At 43.1% G+C, this 18,077-nt stretch overlaps 1 protein-coding gene across 2 annotated transcripts in view; it reads right to left on the bottom strand.

The window, feature by feature from the left end:
- The window catches only part of KCNH1 (potassium voltage-gated channel subfamily H member 1), a 409,184-nt gene that overhangs the window by 85,667 nt on the left and 305,440 nt on the right, over positions 1-18,077 (bottom strand). For both annotated transcript variants that reach the window (XM_060130812.1, XM_060130802.1), the window contains exon 10: positions 2,358-2,554. In XM_060130812.1, coding sequence (XP_059986795.1) covers positions 2,358-2,554 — 197 coding nt within the window. The remainder of the gene's footprint in view (positions 1-2,357; positions 2,555-18,077) is intronic.

The raw sequence follows: 18,077 nt of genomic DNA on the forward strand, positions 1-18,077 counted from the left end.
TTGTTTTTGTTGTCGTCCTTGTTTTTCTAAGACAGATTTACTTGATCCACAATTTTTCCAAGATGATTAGTCCTCCAAGTAACCCAAACTGTGCATTTTTTCCAACCTATATTATCAGCAACACTGAAAGCTGATCATAATCAACTTGCTTTCATAAAAAGAAGGAATCCATCAAAAAATAGACTTTAAGAGAATCCACTTGGCTAAAACTATCACCAGCAAGCGTTCCATGTTCGCAGACAAACAAGGAAGAACTATGAATGCACATTTCTCCCCCACTACCCATTCCCCACTGGAATTTAAACGACCAGCTTTCCAGTCACAGAACCATAAAAATCATCAATCATCGGCCACAACCTCACATCTTATGATGTGGATACTGAGGCCCAGAGATCCCATCTCTTTCTCCATGCCATCCCCGGATGTTTTTATAATTCCCCGTGCTGGGTTAGGCACTGGGGATACCAAGCCCTTGCCCTCCCAGGTCTCTGAGTAGGGACTCACAAGGCAGTGCAATTCAAGGAATGTCAAATAGGTAGAAGTCATTGTTGGGGTAACCCAATGACAGGCGTTTGGAGCTTTGTACAAAGAACTTGGCAAAAGGCTGTTTCCTTTCAATGTGCCTTTACTCAAGCTGCTCCTTCAAGTGCAACCCTCCTCTTTGTTTGGCAAACTGATCCTTTAAGACTCAGCTTAGGTATCACCGCCCCCACCAATACTTTCTCCCTGACTCCCGCTTTATCTGCCCTTCTCCTTTATGATCCCATTAACACCTTGTACAAATCACACTCATTGTACTTAGCATCATGCACCACACTTAGCCTTCCCGTGTGGATTGTCTCCATTAGACTTGAGCTTCCTGAAGCTAGGGAACTGAGTTTTACTCAGTTTTATACATCTAGTCTAGTTCAGTTGGCACGTACTGGATTTGATGAACAAATAAACATTTCAGCAGACTCTTAAGGGTTAACAGGAATGTGTCACACACAGAAGAAGAGAAGAGAATTCCAGGTCAGGAAGCCCATGCAGAGAGACAGTGCTCTGAAAGGGTGTGGCATGTCTGCAGAGCTGTGTGGGCCATTCTCCTGGTGGGCGTTGGAATGCTGGGGTTGGAGCTCGGGGGTTAAGTTTGGGCCAGATGTGAAAAACCACATAAGCCGTGCTGAAGTTTGCAGACATTATCCTGTAGTTAGGGTGGGTGCAAAAAGTCTTTATGGAGGGGAGTGACGTCATCCCATTAGTCTTTAAGGTCACATAAGTGGCCAAGGAGGAAGCGCCGCATTGAGGAGAGACACAGGGGAGGAGGGTGTGTTTGGAGCCTATGCTTGCTTCAGAACAGGGGGAGACTCTGTATCAGGGGCACCGTGGTCCAGGAGCTCAGGAAGAGCCCTGAGGGGGGTTGCAAAGTGTGGACCCAGGTTTGAGAGCATCGGTGGAACCAACAGGATCTGATGAGTAAACTGAGGCGTGGGAGACAGGGAAGAAGCATCAGTGTTGACGGCAGTGTTTCTAACCTGGAACCCCGGGGCGAGACAGACAATGTTAATAGAGACAGGGGTCACGAGAAGAGGAACAGTTTTGGGGGGGGGGGCAGATCGTGAGGTCATTTCTGGAAAGATTCCTATGACAATCCTCCCAGATGATGTCTATAGGTTGAGAGCTACTTCTTAACTGAAGGACATAAATGAAATGCAAGAAAATCAGTCATGAAAACCTCAAGAGTACAAGACATATTTTAATCCTCGCAGAGACAGACGGAGCAATTCTGATGATTTGAGGGTGAAAGAAACAAGTTCAGATGAGAAATCTTCTGGTTTTAAAACTACAAATCATTTCTCAGTCCTTTAAATTGACAGTTGTATACAAAATATTCTCTAGGCAATCAGATTCCATCTCTTATTTTCTGGACTCAACTGAATCATTTTCATATCTTAAAAAAAATTCTTATTACCAGCTGGCTAATAGCCTCACACCATTTAGTGGGTCCCAGTCGCAAGGGAGAATTCGGTTTATATTAATTAAGTGGTCCCACTCAGCCATTTTATTGACTAACAACCTCATTTTTTACTCATCTTTTCAAAATGCTAGAAGGTCAGGATTTTACTGAGGAAAAGCCCACAGACACACTCATGAGCAAATCCCTTCTGCACCAAAATCAATCCATCTTTTAATCTAGCAATATCCTTTTCTCCCTCATTTCATAGCAAAAGCTCCAAAGAGCAAGCAACAAACAGAACCTCTACAGAACCAATTGCTCCATTGAAGTAAACAGCAAAAGGACTTTCCTGGCTCACGTGGTTATCCTAAGTGTACAGAGACTGCCCTTGGTAGAAAAGAAACTGAAATTGCCAGCTTACCCTCTTCCTCAAGTTGTAGGTGAGAATGAGGTTCCGGGAGAAGGAGTGGGAGAAGGCTGTGTAGAATTCCAGCACTTTCTGCAGGGCGTCCCGCTTGATCACATGCAGGTCACAGTAGGTCAAGGCCCTGACGTTGGCACAGGACTGGGCAAGGGTGGCTTCCTTCCAGAACACGTCTCCAAACACATCTCCCTTCCCTGAGGAGAGAAAATGGTGATGAGGAAAGTATCAGTAGGAGGTGTCTGGCTATCAGGGTTGGCTTCCCACTGTCTCCCAGAGTTGCTGTCCATTTGGCATCCCATGGCTTGGGCTCAGAAAAGGCAAAAATGGTTTTAAATTGGACCTTAGCAACATGCAATTTAAGAAACTTTAAAATACCATAGGATATATGTCAAAGTTCAACCAATAACTGTGGGTTCATTTGTGACCTCCTGAACACCCTATCCAAAATGGGAGCCCTGTGTTATTCTTTATCACCCACGGTTTTCCGAAGCATCAATCATAGTCTGCAATTATATTATTTACTTGTTTTTTGTCTGTCTCCCAGCATGAGCATTCCTGTGTCTCATCTCTCCACTAACACCCAGTGTCTGGCACACAGTAGGAGTTCTCACAATATCTGCTGGCAAAAGAGAAGTGAGGAAGGAAGGTGAACGGTGGGTCTACATTAGTGGGACTGAGAGGCGCACACTAGGCTGCGATGGGGAGGGTGTGGACTCTTCATTGGAAGCTGAAGAACAGGCGGTGTCTCCCCCGTTTAGGATGACCTACATGGAAGGAGTCAGGCAAGAGTGGAGTTCCTCTTCTCCCACACTCTGTCCACTGCCCTGAGGTTTATGTTTACATGGCACCTCATTCCTCACCCTCTCTCCCATACCTCCTTCCATGTTCCTCCCCTTGCCAAATGCCCTAATGGTGGTATAAAAAGGTGGGCCCTATATAAGTGGCATCTCCAGGATCCTCTATATCTAGTATTCCACAAGACTATATTTAACCATATATTTAATAATAAGTCAATGGAGTACTCATCCCACATAGCCATATTCTGGGTCAAACGTCTATCAATCTCCTCTAAATATCTGTTTTTCACACCTAGGGATATTCTTCCTACCTTTCCCAGAAACCCATGTTTTAACATATGTCTAATGCAAAGCTTAATTCATTCCTGGCACAGCCTCTGGTTATAAATAGCTTGAAATGTTGTTTCTCTTGCTTTTAAATTTTCAGCACAGATAAACACAAATTTGAATCCCCAGGGAGCCAGAGAGGAGTATTTGGGGAGGGGGGTGGTGGGGGGAAGGAAACAATGCAACGAGGGTGAAAACCAATCTAACAACTCTCAAGGGAGTTGTCAGCCCAAGCAACCGGATCAGCCACACTCTGCAGCGAGAACCCAGGTACCCGCGACTCAGTGTGATTTACAGGGCAACTGTTTTCCCAATTCAGGCTAAGGAGGCAATTAGAGTTTTAAGCATCTGGACAGAACTTGACTTTTTCTCAAACACCAAAAAGTGTCCACTCTAAGTACATAAGGTACTCCCCGGGTACAGCCCTCTCTAAGCACCTCCATGACATGAGCTGAAAAGCAAGTATACTGGACACATTACTCTATGTGTTTGTGAAATAATGTGTAGTTCTAATTTATGAAGATGGTTTCACCAACTCAATATGAATAGGATACATGCTTGGGGTAGCATTTAGGTGAATATGCCTTTAAAACTGTGTTATTTAAATTCCCTTACCAGGTGTTTTTCAGCCATCTGTTATATGAGTGGGCTAACGTAGGGCAGAGGCCAGCGGATGGTAATGTTTCTCTCGGTGTGACACCACCTGGCTTCCATGGAGAGAGGTTCATTCAGTGTGTGCTCCCTAGCATGGAGTTCTCACCAAAAAGGCTGGCCAATTCATTCATACATATGGAGCATTCTATAACCCCTCTTTACTGCTCTGCAGTGCCTCTCACACCTTTCATAATTATGTAATCCTATTCTCCTAGAGAATGCTCTTTATCTGACATGCAGTATGGTAAACAGAAAAAAAAAAAAATGGACCCTACACATATACTGCAACTTACTTCAAGAGGCAAAGCCTAATTCCCTTTCCTTGAATCTGAACTCACTTTAGTCTCTTGCCTTCACCAATAGAATGTGGCAGAAATGATGTTGCAGGATTTTCAGGCAGGGTCATAAGAAGCCTTGTAACTTCTGCCTGTGTCTCTTGGAACACTTACTCTCAGGATGCTCCCTCTTGGACCCAACCACCATGTTTTGAGAAGAACAAACCACACAAGAGGTCACACAGAAGTGATCTGGGGACAGCCAGGCTCTGTCAGTCATGTAAGCAAGCCATCTTGGCCATCCAGCCCAGTCGAGCCTTCAGATGACTGTAGCCCCAGCCAATGCTGGACAGAAACCACGCGTGGGAAGTTCAAGGGAGAACGAGCCATCTGAGCCAACAACCCACAGAATCATGAGAAACAATTACTTTCTTAAGCCACTAAATTTAGGAGCTGTTTGTTAAGCAGAAATAGATAACCAGAACAAACAGAATCATAGAATTCTAGGATGAGAGGCCCATGAGAAATTACTTAATGGTTTACCTAATATTCCAGCAGAACACTGAAAATCATCCCAGCTCTGAACTGGCACCCCACTTCCTTCCCTGAAATAATGAGATGAGAAAGAGCTAGAGGTGGCTCTCATGGGCAGGTTCTCTTAAGTGAGCGTTTTGCCCATCAGTGAGAAAATGCGGAATTTACAAGTTCTGCAGTCTCCTACTGTGATCAAATGTGGTATAACTAAGCCAGAACTATTGAGAGTAGACCATTGGTAATCTTGCCTAATTATTATTAAGATTACTTCCTTTAAGCAACTTAAGCTTCCATCAACAGATGACTGAATAAAGAAGATGTGGTGTATGTGTGTATACATGTCACAAACACACAATGGAATACCACTCAGCCATAAAAGAGAATGAAATGCTGCCATTTGAAGCAACAGGGATGGACTTGGAGGGTATTATGCTAAGTGAAATAAGTCAAAGAAAAACAAATACTGTATGATATTACTTACATGTGGAATCTAAAAACAATACAACAAATGAGTGAATAAAACAAAAAAGAAGCAGACTCACAGATACAGAGAACAAACCAGTGGTTACTAGTGTGGGGAGAGGGAAGGGGGAGGGGGAATATAGGGGTAAGGGAATAAGAGGTACAAATTATTAGGTATAAGCTAAGCTAAAAGGACATACTGTACAACATGGGGAATATAGCCAACATTTTCTAATAACTATAAATGGAATATAACCTTTAAAAATTGTCAATCACTACTCTGTATACCCATAACATATAATATTGTATGTCAACTATACTTCAATTTAAAAAGCTATAGAGGATTGGTTCAAGGTGGCAGAGTTGAAGGATGTGCTCTCACTCCCTCGTGTGAGAGCACTGGAATCACAACTAACTGCTGAACAATCATCAACAGGAACACACTGGCACTCAACAAAAAAGATACCCCACATCCAAAGACAAAGAAGTAGCCAAAATGAGACGGTAGGAGGGGCACAATCACAATAAAATCAAATCCCATAACTGCTGGGAGGGTGATTCACAAACTGGAGAACACTTATACTACAGAAGTCCACCCACTGGAGTGAAGCTTCTGTGCCCACGTCAGGCTTCCCAACCTGGGGGTCTGGCAACTGGAGGAGGAATTCCTACAGAATCAGACTTTGAAGGCTAGAAAGATTTGGTTAAAAGACTTCGACAGGACTGGGGGAAACAGAGACTCCACTCTTTGACGGCACACAAAAAGTAGTGTGTGCACCAGCACCAAGGGGAAGGAACTGTGACCCTGGAGACTGAACCAGACCTACCTGCTAGTGTTGGTCTCCTGCAGAGGCGGGGGTTGGCTCTGTCTCACCGTGAGGACAAGGACACTGGCAGCAGAAGTTCTGGGAAGTACTCCTTGGCATCAGCCCTCCCAGGGTCTGCCATTAGCCCCACCAAAGAGCCTGGGTAGGCTCCAGTGTTGGGTCACCTCAGGCCAAACAACCAACAGGAAGGGAACCCAGCCCCACCCATCAGCAGAGAAGCAGATTAAAGTTTTACTGAGCTCTGCCCACCAGAGCAACAGCCAGCTCTACTCACCACCAGTCCCTTCCATCAGGAAACTTGCACAAGCCTCTTAGATAGCCTCATCCACCAGAGGGCAGACAGCAGAAGCAAGAAGAACTACAATCCTGCAGCTAGTGGAACAAAAACCACATTCACAGAAAGATAGACAAAATGAAAAGGCAGAGGGCTATGTACCAGATGAAGGAACAAGATAAAACCCCAGAAAGACAACTAAATGAAGTGGAGATAGAAAATCTTCCAGAAAAAGAATTCTGAATAATGATAGTGAAGATGATCCAGGACCTTGGAAAAAGAATGGAGGCAAAGATCGAGAAGATGCAAGAAATGTTTAACAAAGACCTAGAAGAATGAAAGAACAAACACCTAGAAAAATTAAAGAACAAACAAACAGAGATGAACAATAACATAACTGAAATGAAAACTACACTAGAAGGAATCAATACCAGAATAACTGAGGCAGAAGAACGGATAAGTGACCTGGAAGACAGAATGGTGGAATTCACTGCTGCAGAACAGAATAAAGAAGAAAGAATGAAAAGAAATGAAGACAGCCTAAGAGACCTCTGGGACAACATTAAACGCAACAACATTCGCATTATACGGGTCCCAGAAGGAGAAGAAAGAAAGGACCCGAGAAAATATTTGAAGAGAGTAGAGTTGAAAACTTCCCTAACATGGGAAAGGAAATAGCCACCCAAGTCCAGGAATCGCAGAGAGTCCCACACAGGATAAACCCAAGCAGAAACATGCCGGGACACATAGTAGTCAAGCTGGCAAAACTTAAAGACAAAGAAAAATTATGGAAAGCAGCAAGGGAAAATGACAAATAACATACAAGGGAACTCCCATTAGGTTAACAGCTGATTTCTCAGCAGAAACTCTACAAGCCAGAAGGGAGTGGCATGACATATTTAAAGTGATGAAAGGGAAGAATCTACAACCAAGATTACTCTACCCAGCAAGGATCTCATTCAGATTCGATGGAGAAATCAAAAGCTTTACAGACAAGCAAAAGCTAAGAGAATTCAGCACCACCAAACCAGCTCTACAACAAATGCTAAAGGAACTTCTCTAAGTGGGAAACACAAGAGAAGAAAAGGACCTACAAAAACAAACCCAGAACAATTAAGAAAATGGTCATAGGAACATACATATCGATAATTACCTTAAACGTGAATGGATTAAATACTCCAATCAAAAGACACAAGCTCGCTGAATGGATACAAAAACAAGATTCATATATATGCTGTCTACAAGAGACCCACTTCAGACCTAGGGACACACACAGACTGAAAGTGAGGGGATGGAAAAAGATATTCCATGCACACGGAAATCAAAAGAAACCTGGAGTAGCAATACCCATATCAGATAAAATAGACTTCAAAATAAAGAATGTTACAAGAGACAAGGAAGGAAACTACATAATGATCAAGGGATCAATCCAAGAAGAAGATATAACAATCATAAATATATATGCACCCAACATAGGACCACCTCAATACAGAAGGCAACTGCTAACAGCTACAAAAGAGGAAATCAACAGTAACACAATAATAGTGGGGGACTTTAACACCTCACTTACACCAATGGAAAGACCAACCAAAATGTAAATTAATAAGGAAACACAAGCTTTAAATGCCACAATAGACCAGATAGATTAATTGACATTTATAGGACATTCCATCCAAAAGCAGCAGATTACACTTTCTTCTCAGGTGCCCACGAAACATTCTCCAGGACAGATCACATCTTGGGTCACAAATCAAGCCTCAGTAAATTTAAGAAAATTGAAATTATATCAAGTATCTTTTCTGACCACAATGCTATGAGATTAGAAATCAATTACAGGGGAAAAAACACAAACACATGGAGGCTAAACAATACATTACTAAATAAGCAAGAGATCACTGAAGAAATCAAAGAGGAAATCAAAAACTACAATGAAAACATGACGATCCAAAAGCTATGGGATGCAGCAAAAGCAGTTCTAAGAGGGAAGTTTATAGCAGTACAAGCCTACCTCAAGAAAAAACAAACATCTCAAATAAACAATCTAACCTTACACCTAAAGAACCTAGAGAAAGAAGAACAAATAAAACCCAAAGTGAATAGAAGGAAAGAAATCATAAAGATCAGAGCAGAAATAAATGAAATAGAAGCAAAGAAAATAATAGTAAAGATCAATAAAACTAAAAGCTGGTTCTTTGAGAAGATAAACAAAATTGAGAAACCATTAGCAGACTCATCAAGAAAAAGAGGGAGAGGACTCAAATCAGTAACATTAGAAATGAAAAAGGAGAAGTTACAACAGACACTGCAGAAATACAAAGCATCCTAAGAGACTGCTGCAAGCAGCTCTATGCCAATAAAATGGACAACCTGGAAGAAATGGGCAAATTCTTAGAAAGGTATAAGCTTCCAAGACAGAACCAGGAAGAAATAGAAAATATGAATAGACCAATCACAAGTAGTGAAATTGAAACTGTGATTAAAAATCTTCCAACAAACAAAAGTACAAGAACAGATGGCTTCACAGGTGAATTCTATCAAACGTTTAGAGAAGAGCTAACACCCACCCTCCTCAAACTCTTCCAAAAAACTGCAGAGGAAGCAACACTTCCAAAGTCATTCTACAAGGCCACCATCACCCTGATACCAAAACCAGACAAAGATACTACAAAAAAAGAAAATTACACACCAATATCACTCATGAATATAGATGCAAAAATCCTCAACAAAATACTAGCAAACAGAATCCAAAAACACGTTAAAAGGATCATACACCATGATCAAGTGGGATTTATCCCAGGCATGCAAGGATTCTTCAATATACGTGAATCAATCAATATGATACACCATATTAACAAACTGGAGAACAAAAACCATATGATTATCTCAATAGATGCAGAAGCAGCTTTTGACAAAATTCATCACCGATTTATGATAAAAACCCTCCAGAAAGTGGGCATAGAGGGAACCTACCCTCAACATAATAAAGGCCATATACAACAAACCCACAGCAAACATCATTCTCAAAGGTGAAAAACTGAAAGCATTTCCTCTAAGATCAGGAACAAGACAACAATGTCCACTCTCACCACTATTATTCAACATAGTTTTGGAAGTCCTAGCCATGGCAATCAGAGAAGAAAAAGAAATAAAAGGAATCCAAATTGGAAAAGAAGAAGTAAAACTGTCACTGTATGCAGATGGCATGATACTATACATAGAGAATCCTAAAGATGCCACCAGAAAACTATTACAGCTCATCAATGAATTTGGTAAAGTTGCAAGGTAAAAAATTAATGTACAGAAATCTCTTGCATTCCTATACACTAAAGATGAAAAATCTGAAAGAGAAATTAATGAAACACTCCCATTTACCATTGCAACAAAAAGAATAAAATACCTAGGAATAAACCTACCCAGGCGGACAAAACATCTGTATGCAGAAAACTATAAGACACTGATGAAAGAAATTAAAGATGATACAAAGAGTTGGAGAGATATACCATGTTCTTGGATTGGGAGAATCAATATTGTGAAAATCACTAAACTACCCAAAGCAATCTACAGATTCAATGCAATCCCTATCAAATTACCAATGGCTTTTTTTACAGAACTAGAAACAAAAAAATTTTTAATGTGTATGGAGACACAAAAGACCCTGAATAGCCAAAGCAGTCTTGAGGGAAAAAAACAGAGCTGGAGGAATCAGGCTCCCTGACTTCAGACTATACTACAAAGCTACAGTAATCAAGACAATATGGTACTGGCACAAAAACAGAAATAGAGATCAATAGAACAGGATAGAAAGCCCAGAGGTAAACCCATGCACCTATCGTCAACTAGTCTATGACAAAGGAGGCAAGGATATACAATGCAGAAAAGACAGTCTCTTCAATAAATGATGCTGGGAAAACTGGACAGCTACATGTAAAAGAATGAAATTAGAACACTCCCTAACACCATACACAAAAATAAATTCAAAATGGATTACAGACCTAAATGTAAGACTGGACACTATAAAACTTTTAGAGGAAAACACTATAAAACTTTTAGAGGAAAACTTTTAGAAGAACACTCTATGAGATAAATCACAGCAAGATCTTTTTTGATCCACCTCCTAGAGTAATGGAAATAAAAATAAACAAATGGGACCTAATGAAACTTAAAAGCTTTTGCACAGCAAAGGAAACTATAAACAAGACGAAAAGACAACCCTCAGAATGGGAGAAAATATTTGCAAACGAATCAACGGACAAAGGATTAATCTCCAAAATATATAAACAGCTCATGAAGCTCAATATTAAAAAAAACAAACAAGCCAATCCAAAAATGGGCAGAAGACCTACATAGACATTTCTCCAAAGAAGACATACAGATGGCCAAGAAACACAAGAAAAGCTGCTGAACATCACTAATTATTAGAGAAATGCAAATCAAAACTACAATGAGGCATCACCTCACTCCAGTTAGAATGGGCATCATCAGAAAATCTACAAACAACAAATGCTGGAGAGGGTGTGGAGAAAAGGGAACCCTCTTGCACTGTTGGTGGGAATGTAAGTTGCTACAGCCACTGTGGAGAACAGTATGGAAGTTCTTGAAAAAACTAAAAATAGAATTACCATATGACCCAGCAATCCCACTACTGGGCATACAGCAAATACCATAATTCAAAAAGACACATGCATCCCAATGTTCATTGCAGCACTATTTACAATAGCCAGGTCATGGAAGCAACCTAAATGCCCATCAACAGACAAATGGATAAAGAAGATGTGGTACATATATACAATGGAATATTACTCAGCCATAAAAAGGAACAAAACTGAGTCATTTGTAGAGACTTGGATGGATCTAGAGACTGTCATACAGAGTAAAGTAAGTCAGAAAGAGAAAAACAAATATTGTATATTAACGCATATATGTGGAAACTAGAAAAATAGTACAGATGAACCAGTTTGCAGGGCAGAAATTGAGACACAGATGTAGAGAACAAACGTATAGACACTAAGGGGGGAAAGTGGCAGTGGGGGGATAGTAGTGTGATGAACTGGGAGATTGGGATTGACATGTATACAGTAATATGTATAAAATGGATGACTAATAAGAACCTGCTGTATAAAAAATAAAGTTCAAAAAAAAGGCTACAGAAAAAAAATATGAGGGAAAACTGTTGAAGACACGAAGTGGGGAAATGTGGGTCAGTTAGCAATGTAGTCATTACGTTCCCATGTCATAAGAATGGACATAAAAAAAGACTCAGTGGAAATATATCAAAATATTAACTGTGTTACCTGGGGATGGGGAGGTGGATTTACAAATTGTGATTTTCCTTATTTATGCTTTTACTCAATTAAAGTGTAATATCTTGTAATCAGAAAAAATATTACTTCATTTAAACAAAGCCCAATATGTGAACATTCTCAAATGAATTAGGAGTAGTCTTCCTAATTATAAAAGAACCCATAAAGTAAAATAATAGCCCCTCATGTGCATTTAACATATGAGTTTACCTGTAAAAATTCAGTTTATAAACAACTCTTCAGGAGCTAATCTACTGCATACAACAAAAGGCAAACATATTGTGTTTGAAACACTCCAGGAAATAAATCAGTGCATCTTTAGAAATGGCAATATTCCCATTGTGAAGAGTATTCCAATCAAAGGTTTTGACAGAAACAATAAATGGAGACTAGTTCCTACTACAAAAGGCATTTCAAGGTAAGATCATCATGATTAACTTGTAGGGTCTAGGAAGTCTCAGTGTTGTCATAACTTGCATTTGATTTTCAACCCAAATTGAAAATCATACAATCTTTCTTGCTGTCAAGGCAGCCTTTTTGGTATAAATGACCTGTTAGTGAGATTTAAGAATGTGGTGACAGAGGACCTGTCAGATACAAAACAAACCCAAGACTATTCTGGCAAATGAGAAATAAAGTTATGACACATATAACTTGGGAACACTGTCAAAGGGAAGGACATAGAGCATTTGGCAGGCTGCTTGTAAGTTACACACATCGCTGGAATAATGACTTACCAGGTCAGGGTTACGAATCGGAGGCCAGGACAAACTCTATAACCACATTCATCTCTTGTTCCCTAGTGTGAAATGATCGTTCGCCGAAGAACAAAAGGTACCCCAATGCACTCGGCAATCAAACTTCTTGAGACCCTCAGCTTATTGATTTATTTATTACACTGAGGCGCTGGGTGCAGAATGTTAAAACCTAAGGTTCTAAGATTCTAAAAGACATTCTAAGTGGATATTCTGAGCTGGGGAGAAAAGAAAAAGGAAAAAAAAAAGGGAGAGGGAATAAAGGAAAGGCAGTCTCATTAAAACTCCAAGCAAACATCCCTGTGATAATTAATCCTCCTGCCCTCCCACCCCCAATCATACGCAGCTTTCTTTACTGAGCCTCCACTTTTGCCATAGACATAAAGAGCCCTCTGGGTACAAACGTGGGGCTGAGGAACATTCACAAAACAGAGGTGGGAGTTGGGACACAGGGCTCAGGCGGCACCAGGAGAGAGGGAGGGGAGATCTCTGCAAGGAGTCCAGCACAGGAGGAAACAAACACCCTGTAGACAATTTGGCGTCATGAAGGGCAGAGGCTGGAACAGCCACTTGCAGAGGCTGAAGTGGGAAGGAAGATGGGAGTGGGGGGGTTGGGAGGGTTAAGAGGGGTGATTGGGGACAATTCAAGAGGTGCTGGGGACCTGAGAAGATCCACAGCCTACTGAATATTAAAGAGTTGCAAAAACGGACAACCGAGTTTAGAACACTCCAGAAAAAGCCCCGTTTTTAAAAGACTGGCTGTGAGTGAGCTTGGCGGACCAGAGGGGTCAGAGCAAATATGAAACTCCAGCTGCTTCTCTTCACTATTCCCTATCATGTCCTCTTATAAAGACCACTCACAGTGGTATCCTGTACTAAGCAAAACATAATTCTGCAGTTAAAGTCATCATATGCTGCTAAAATCATCAGCCATTTCTAGGCCCACACCACTGAGAAAGAACTGATTCGGTTACTCATGCAATTCTTGGCAGGCACTGTTCTGGGTGCTGAGGTATAGCAGTGGGATGACAGATGCAGTGGAGTTGAGAGAGACTCAGGTGATTCTAACACGTTAGGGGCTATGATGCGGAGAGTACAGGAGGGGCATCCGGCTCAAGCTCAGGCTTCCAGGAAGACGTGGCGTCTGAGCTGAGACCTAAAGGATCAGTTTCAGTGAACCAGCATAAAAACACAGCACAGAGATGATTCCAGGGAGAGGTAACAGCACGTGCAAAGGCCCTGAGGCACAGGATATGTCTCTTTAGCAGGACTGAAAGCCATTCAGCAGCCTTTGGATTATCTGCTCCTTCACTTGCCTGCAGGGATGAGTGTGGACAGTATATTTTGTAATCCTTTGACGAAAATGCCTGGTCTCCTCATTCAGCTGCAAACTCATCTAAGCACCTTCCAGACTCTACAGTGAGCATGTGATACCAATGCTGCTCGGAGCTCCACCCAGGGTGCTGAGAGAGGTGCCAGGAATATAGACTGCAGTGAGGGCCATCCCTAGTGCCTTTATTCCTCCTCTCTGGGGCATCAGGAAGTCCTCTGCCCTCAAGCCATCTCGAGACTAGAGGGGCCTTGTCACTCACTGCATCAGGACGGTGAAATGTGGCTGCAGAGATCCTGGCATAGTCGAGGGAGGCTCTAAGGGAGAGCCATTCTCTCTCCTGGCCCTTGGGATAATTCTGCTTATGGGATAACAAAGAAGCTGGATTAATCCCTCCAGGCAAGTCCTGAGCAGACTGTGCACACCCACTGAACTGGATAGTTGAGGAGGATGAGGCTCTTAACACAGGCTTCAGGGCCAGACAAGCTGGCTTCAAGCTCAGGTCCGCCTTGCTGGGTGCTGGAGCAGCCCCTGCCAGCCCCTCCCCCTCACTCTCTGCCTCTAGTCACAGTGGGTTCTCAGATTCCCTCCAAGTCCGGCTCCCGGCTCACCTCCGGGCCATCTCAGCACAGCCTCAGACATTCCGCCCTGCTCCTTGGTCTGGATAACTCCTTCTCATGCCTCGAACTACACCCACACCTCCTTCCTGACCCTTGACCAGAGCAGTTCCCCATTACGTGTGCCCTTGCACTCTGCACACACTCTTCATCCCTGCCATTGCCCAGTCCCCAGCAGGGTCTTGGGCACACAGCTGACGTTCAATGGCTGTTGGATGCATAAACAAAGCAAAGGCACTAGGCATCTTCCTAACCTCTCCCAGTCTCAATTCACTCAGCTAGAAAATGTGGGTAATAATACCCGCCTCACAGGGCTGTTTTAAGATTTACATGAAATAATGTGAACAAAGCACTTAGCACTGTGCTTGGAACAGAGTAGGTGCTCAAAAACTAGCAGCCACAATGAAAGAAGAGTCCTCTATAACAGCCCTGTGAAGCAAATCCCACAGGGATCGTCAGCCCCGTTTGAAAGAGAAGAGAGGGCTCCACAGAGGTTTAAATGACTGTCCGTGACCCACCGGCTTTCCCCCCACTGCCACGCAGCCTCCACATTGGGAGAGGCCACGAAATGCTCCCAGTGGGTTGTCTCCTGCATCCCCTCTCTCAAGCAGCCTCCTCTTCAGTCAACATTTAGGGAGCTCTACCTGGGGCGGGCACCATGCTAGGTGATGGGAAAGAGGATAAGTGAGGGACAGCCTTGACCTTAAGGAGCCATGGCCTAGGAATCCATATGTTCCCCAGAACCAATTCTCTCCTCTTATGGAAATAAAACCCATGCCTTATAGCTGGGCACAAAGATGACCAGAAGAAAGACTGCACTACAGCTAAATGTGGCCATTTGTCTGAGCTCTGGTAAAGGGGAGGGGTGCAGAGGGATGTGTGCCACCTCTAGGGTCATGCCCTGCCCTTCCCCTCTCCCCGCTTCCTCCTGGCTGGAACAAGATGTGAGCTCTCTTGGACCAGGAAACCAAGGTGACAACCTCGTTAGGATGAAGCAACAGGCTAGAAGGAGGTTGGGTGCCTGACACCATGAAGTCGCCACTCCAGCCCTCTACCTGGACAGCTGGCTCCGTGAGAGAAAAACAAGTTTCTGTCTTGTGTAAGCTTCTATTATTTTGGGTTTTTGCTGGAGCAGCTGAATCCACATCCTAGCCAATTCAGGAGTCCACGGTCCACTGGGGCAGTACAGTGTGTTGGGTTCTGTGGGGGCAGGTATACACACATCTGCTTTCTTCACCTGCTCCAGGAAAAAGCATGGGCTTCTGCACCTCTGAAGGATCGGATGGACATGACGATGGAGGCTCTGGCAGCACATTCAGAGCAAAAGCTCCAACGACTTGAGCTAAACACCTTGGTGGTACCCACCCACCTCCCACACCAGCCCTGACTATGGACAGGGGCCCAGGATCTGCTGAGGGGTCCCTGTGCATGAGGCCAGGCACTGGCCAGGGACCCCGCTTCAGGCATCCACCATGTACCTCGCCCCAAAGGTGCTAAAGTCCAGGCTTTCAAGCTAATTTTGGAAGAGTTAACTCTCCCGCATGCGCTTATGGACATTTCCCTTGCATTATCTGAGACCATGGGGGACAGTAGCTAAGCAGAGTTCTGACCCCTCATAAATTTTGCCTCGTCTTATCTGTAGTGAAACCACCAAGCCCTTCTTGTTCTCACTGGAAGAAAAAAAAAAAAAGCTGCTGGCAGTCTGTGACCTCTGCTTCATCTGCTGCAGTTTAGAGACGTGAGAATGTACATCAAAGACAGACAGACATGGTGGAAATCTCATCCATTTGCCTTCCCATCCAAGCCATGAAGATCTACTACTAGGAATAAAGCCTTAGCTTTAAGTGCCAGATCGTACCGGATTGCGTTGTGATGTCAGGGGCTGAGCCAACATGTTTTACTGGATTTTTTTTGTTGACAGAGAAAGCAGGGACTGGAGATGCTCAGGAGGCGTGGCTCCCGGTGTGCAGTTCACCCCACTTCTCAGAGGGGCGTCTCCTTCTAGAAAGGTTTGGTCCCATGTTAGGCTTTGTAGGAGAGTTCAGAGACGTTCAAGAAACATTTGTTTTCTTTTGAAGTTGGTACAAAGGAGAACAATTGTTCTGCTCTTCTGCAAACCATCTCTGTATGAGGGATGGGACCATGCTGTGGTTCAGCCACATATCTGGTTAATGAAACCCACACGAGAATCTGTAACGTCATACACCAGGTGCGATGTGAACTGCCTCTGATTCTCCCAGGCAGCTATGAGATTGGGAGTTCCCAAAGGTGGGGTTACGTCTCACCACCCTCCTGCACACAATTCAAATCAGTTCAGCAATTTGGACTGACCTATTATGGATCAGGCAGTGTTCCAGCAATTAAGGGAGATAGAACAAAAAGATAGGACATCGTCTCTACATTCAAGGGGCTTACAATATGAGACAAAACTTACATGTATGTAACAGTGAAGTTAAAACAAACAAAAATGTAATACCAAGATATGTGGGAGGCTAGTCTGGGCAGAACTAGAGAGATTTCATAGAGAAAAAGGGAACGGAGCTAGCCTTCTACAGTGAGGCAAGAGAATTCAGATACATGAAAGAGAAGGGAAATCCCTTCAAACAGCAGGGGGAAAGCTGGATGGTCAGGAATGAAGAGAGCTGGTTTGGGCTATGTTCTCCTTTCTTTCAGGGCTCAATTTCTTGGCTGTGTTATTTACACTGCCTTCATGCTCTGACTATCAAGGGGGGAATGATTTGCTCCTATTCCTGATGTTTTCTGCCCAGAAGACAGCTTCAGGTGCACCACTCTCCTGGCCTCCCTCGTGCCCTCATCTGATTAATGAGTTTGGGAGGAGACCCTGCACGTGTGCAGGCCAGCCCCTTCGCTCCCCTTGGGATCTGCCTGCCAGGAGCTTGTTCTCTCTGTCCCTCCTGCCACCAGAGATACAGGGCAGACCCTCACAGGGGTAGGCTTGTGCTGGTCAGCAACACAAGGGTGGGTGTAATCCTGGGGCTTAATATTGGGAAGCGCTATTGGATGCAAATATAATGCATATTCTCTGATATTAGCTTTATCACAAAAATAAAAGTTGATATTTTGACTGGTACCCATCTTACTTATTATCTCTCTCTTGGTTCAGAACTCTGGGAGAGATGTATGCAAATTATGAAGCAGCCCTGAACCCAACTCCCACCCTCTTCATTTCTCAGGCTCCTCTAATCTTGCTTCTGACCCTATACTGAACATTACTCTCACCGTGGTCAATAACTCTTTCCCTGATAACTCTTTTCCTAAAAGATAGTTTTTAGTCCTCAACATATTAAAGCTCTTTGATTCTAAGATACACTTAAGTCGTTTAGCATTTTTTATCTCTGAAATCAGAAGATGCCTTCCAATCAATGATATGTCACAGTTTAATCGGCAGCATTGTTTCTCAGTGGGCCATAGAATACTGGTGTGTCTTGTCATCCGTGGCATCTTCTAGTCACTGAAATGTGGTTCTGTAGCATCTGAGAATGCCCTTTTCTGCCCCTCCTTGGCTTCTGTGACATCCCACTCTCCTGGCCTCTCCCCCTCTGAT

This window comes from Lagenorhynchus albirostris, chromosome 2 (genome assembly GCF_949774975.1).
Source record: "Lagenorhynchus albirostris chromosome 2, mLagAlb1.1, whole genome shotgun sequence".
NCBI lineage: Eukaryota > Metazoa > Chordata > Mammalia > Artiodactyla > Delphinidae > Lagenorhynchus > Lagenorhynchus albirostris.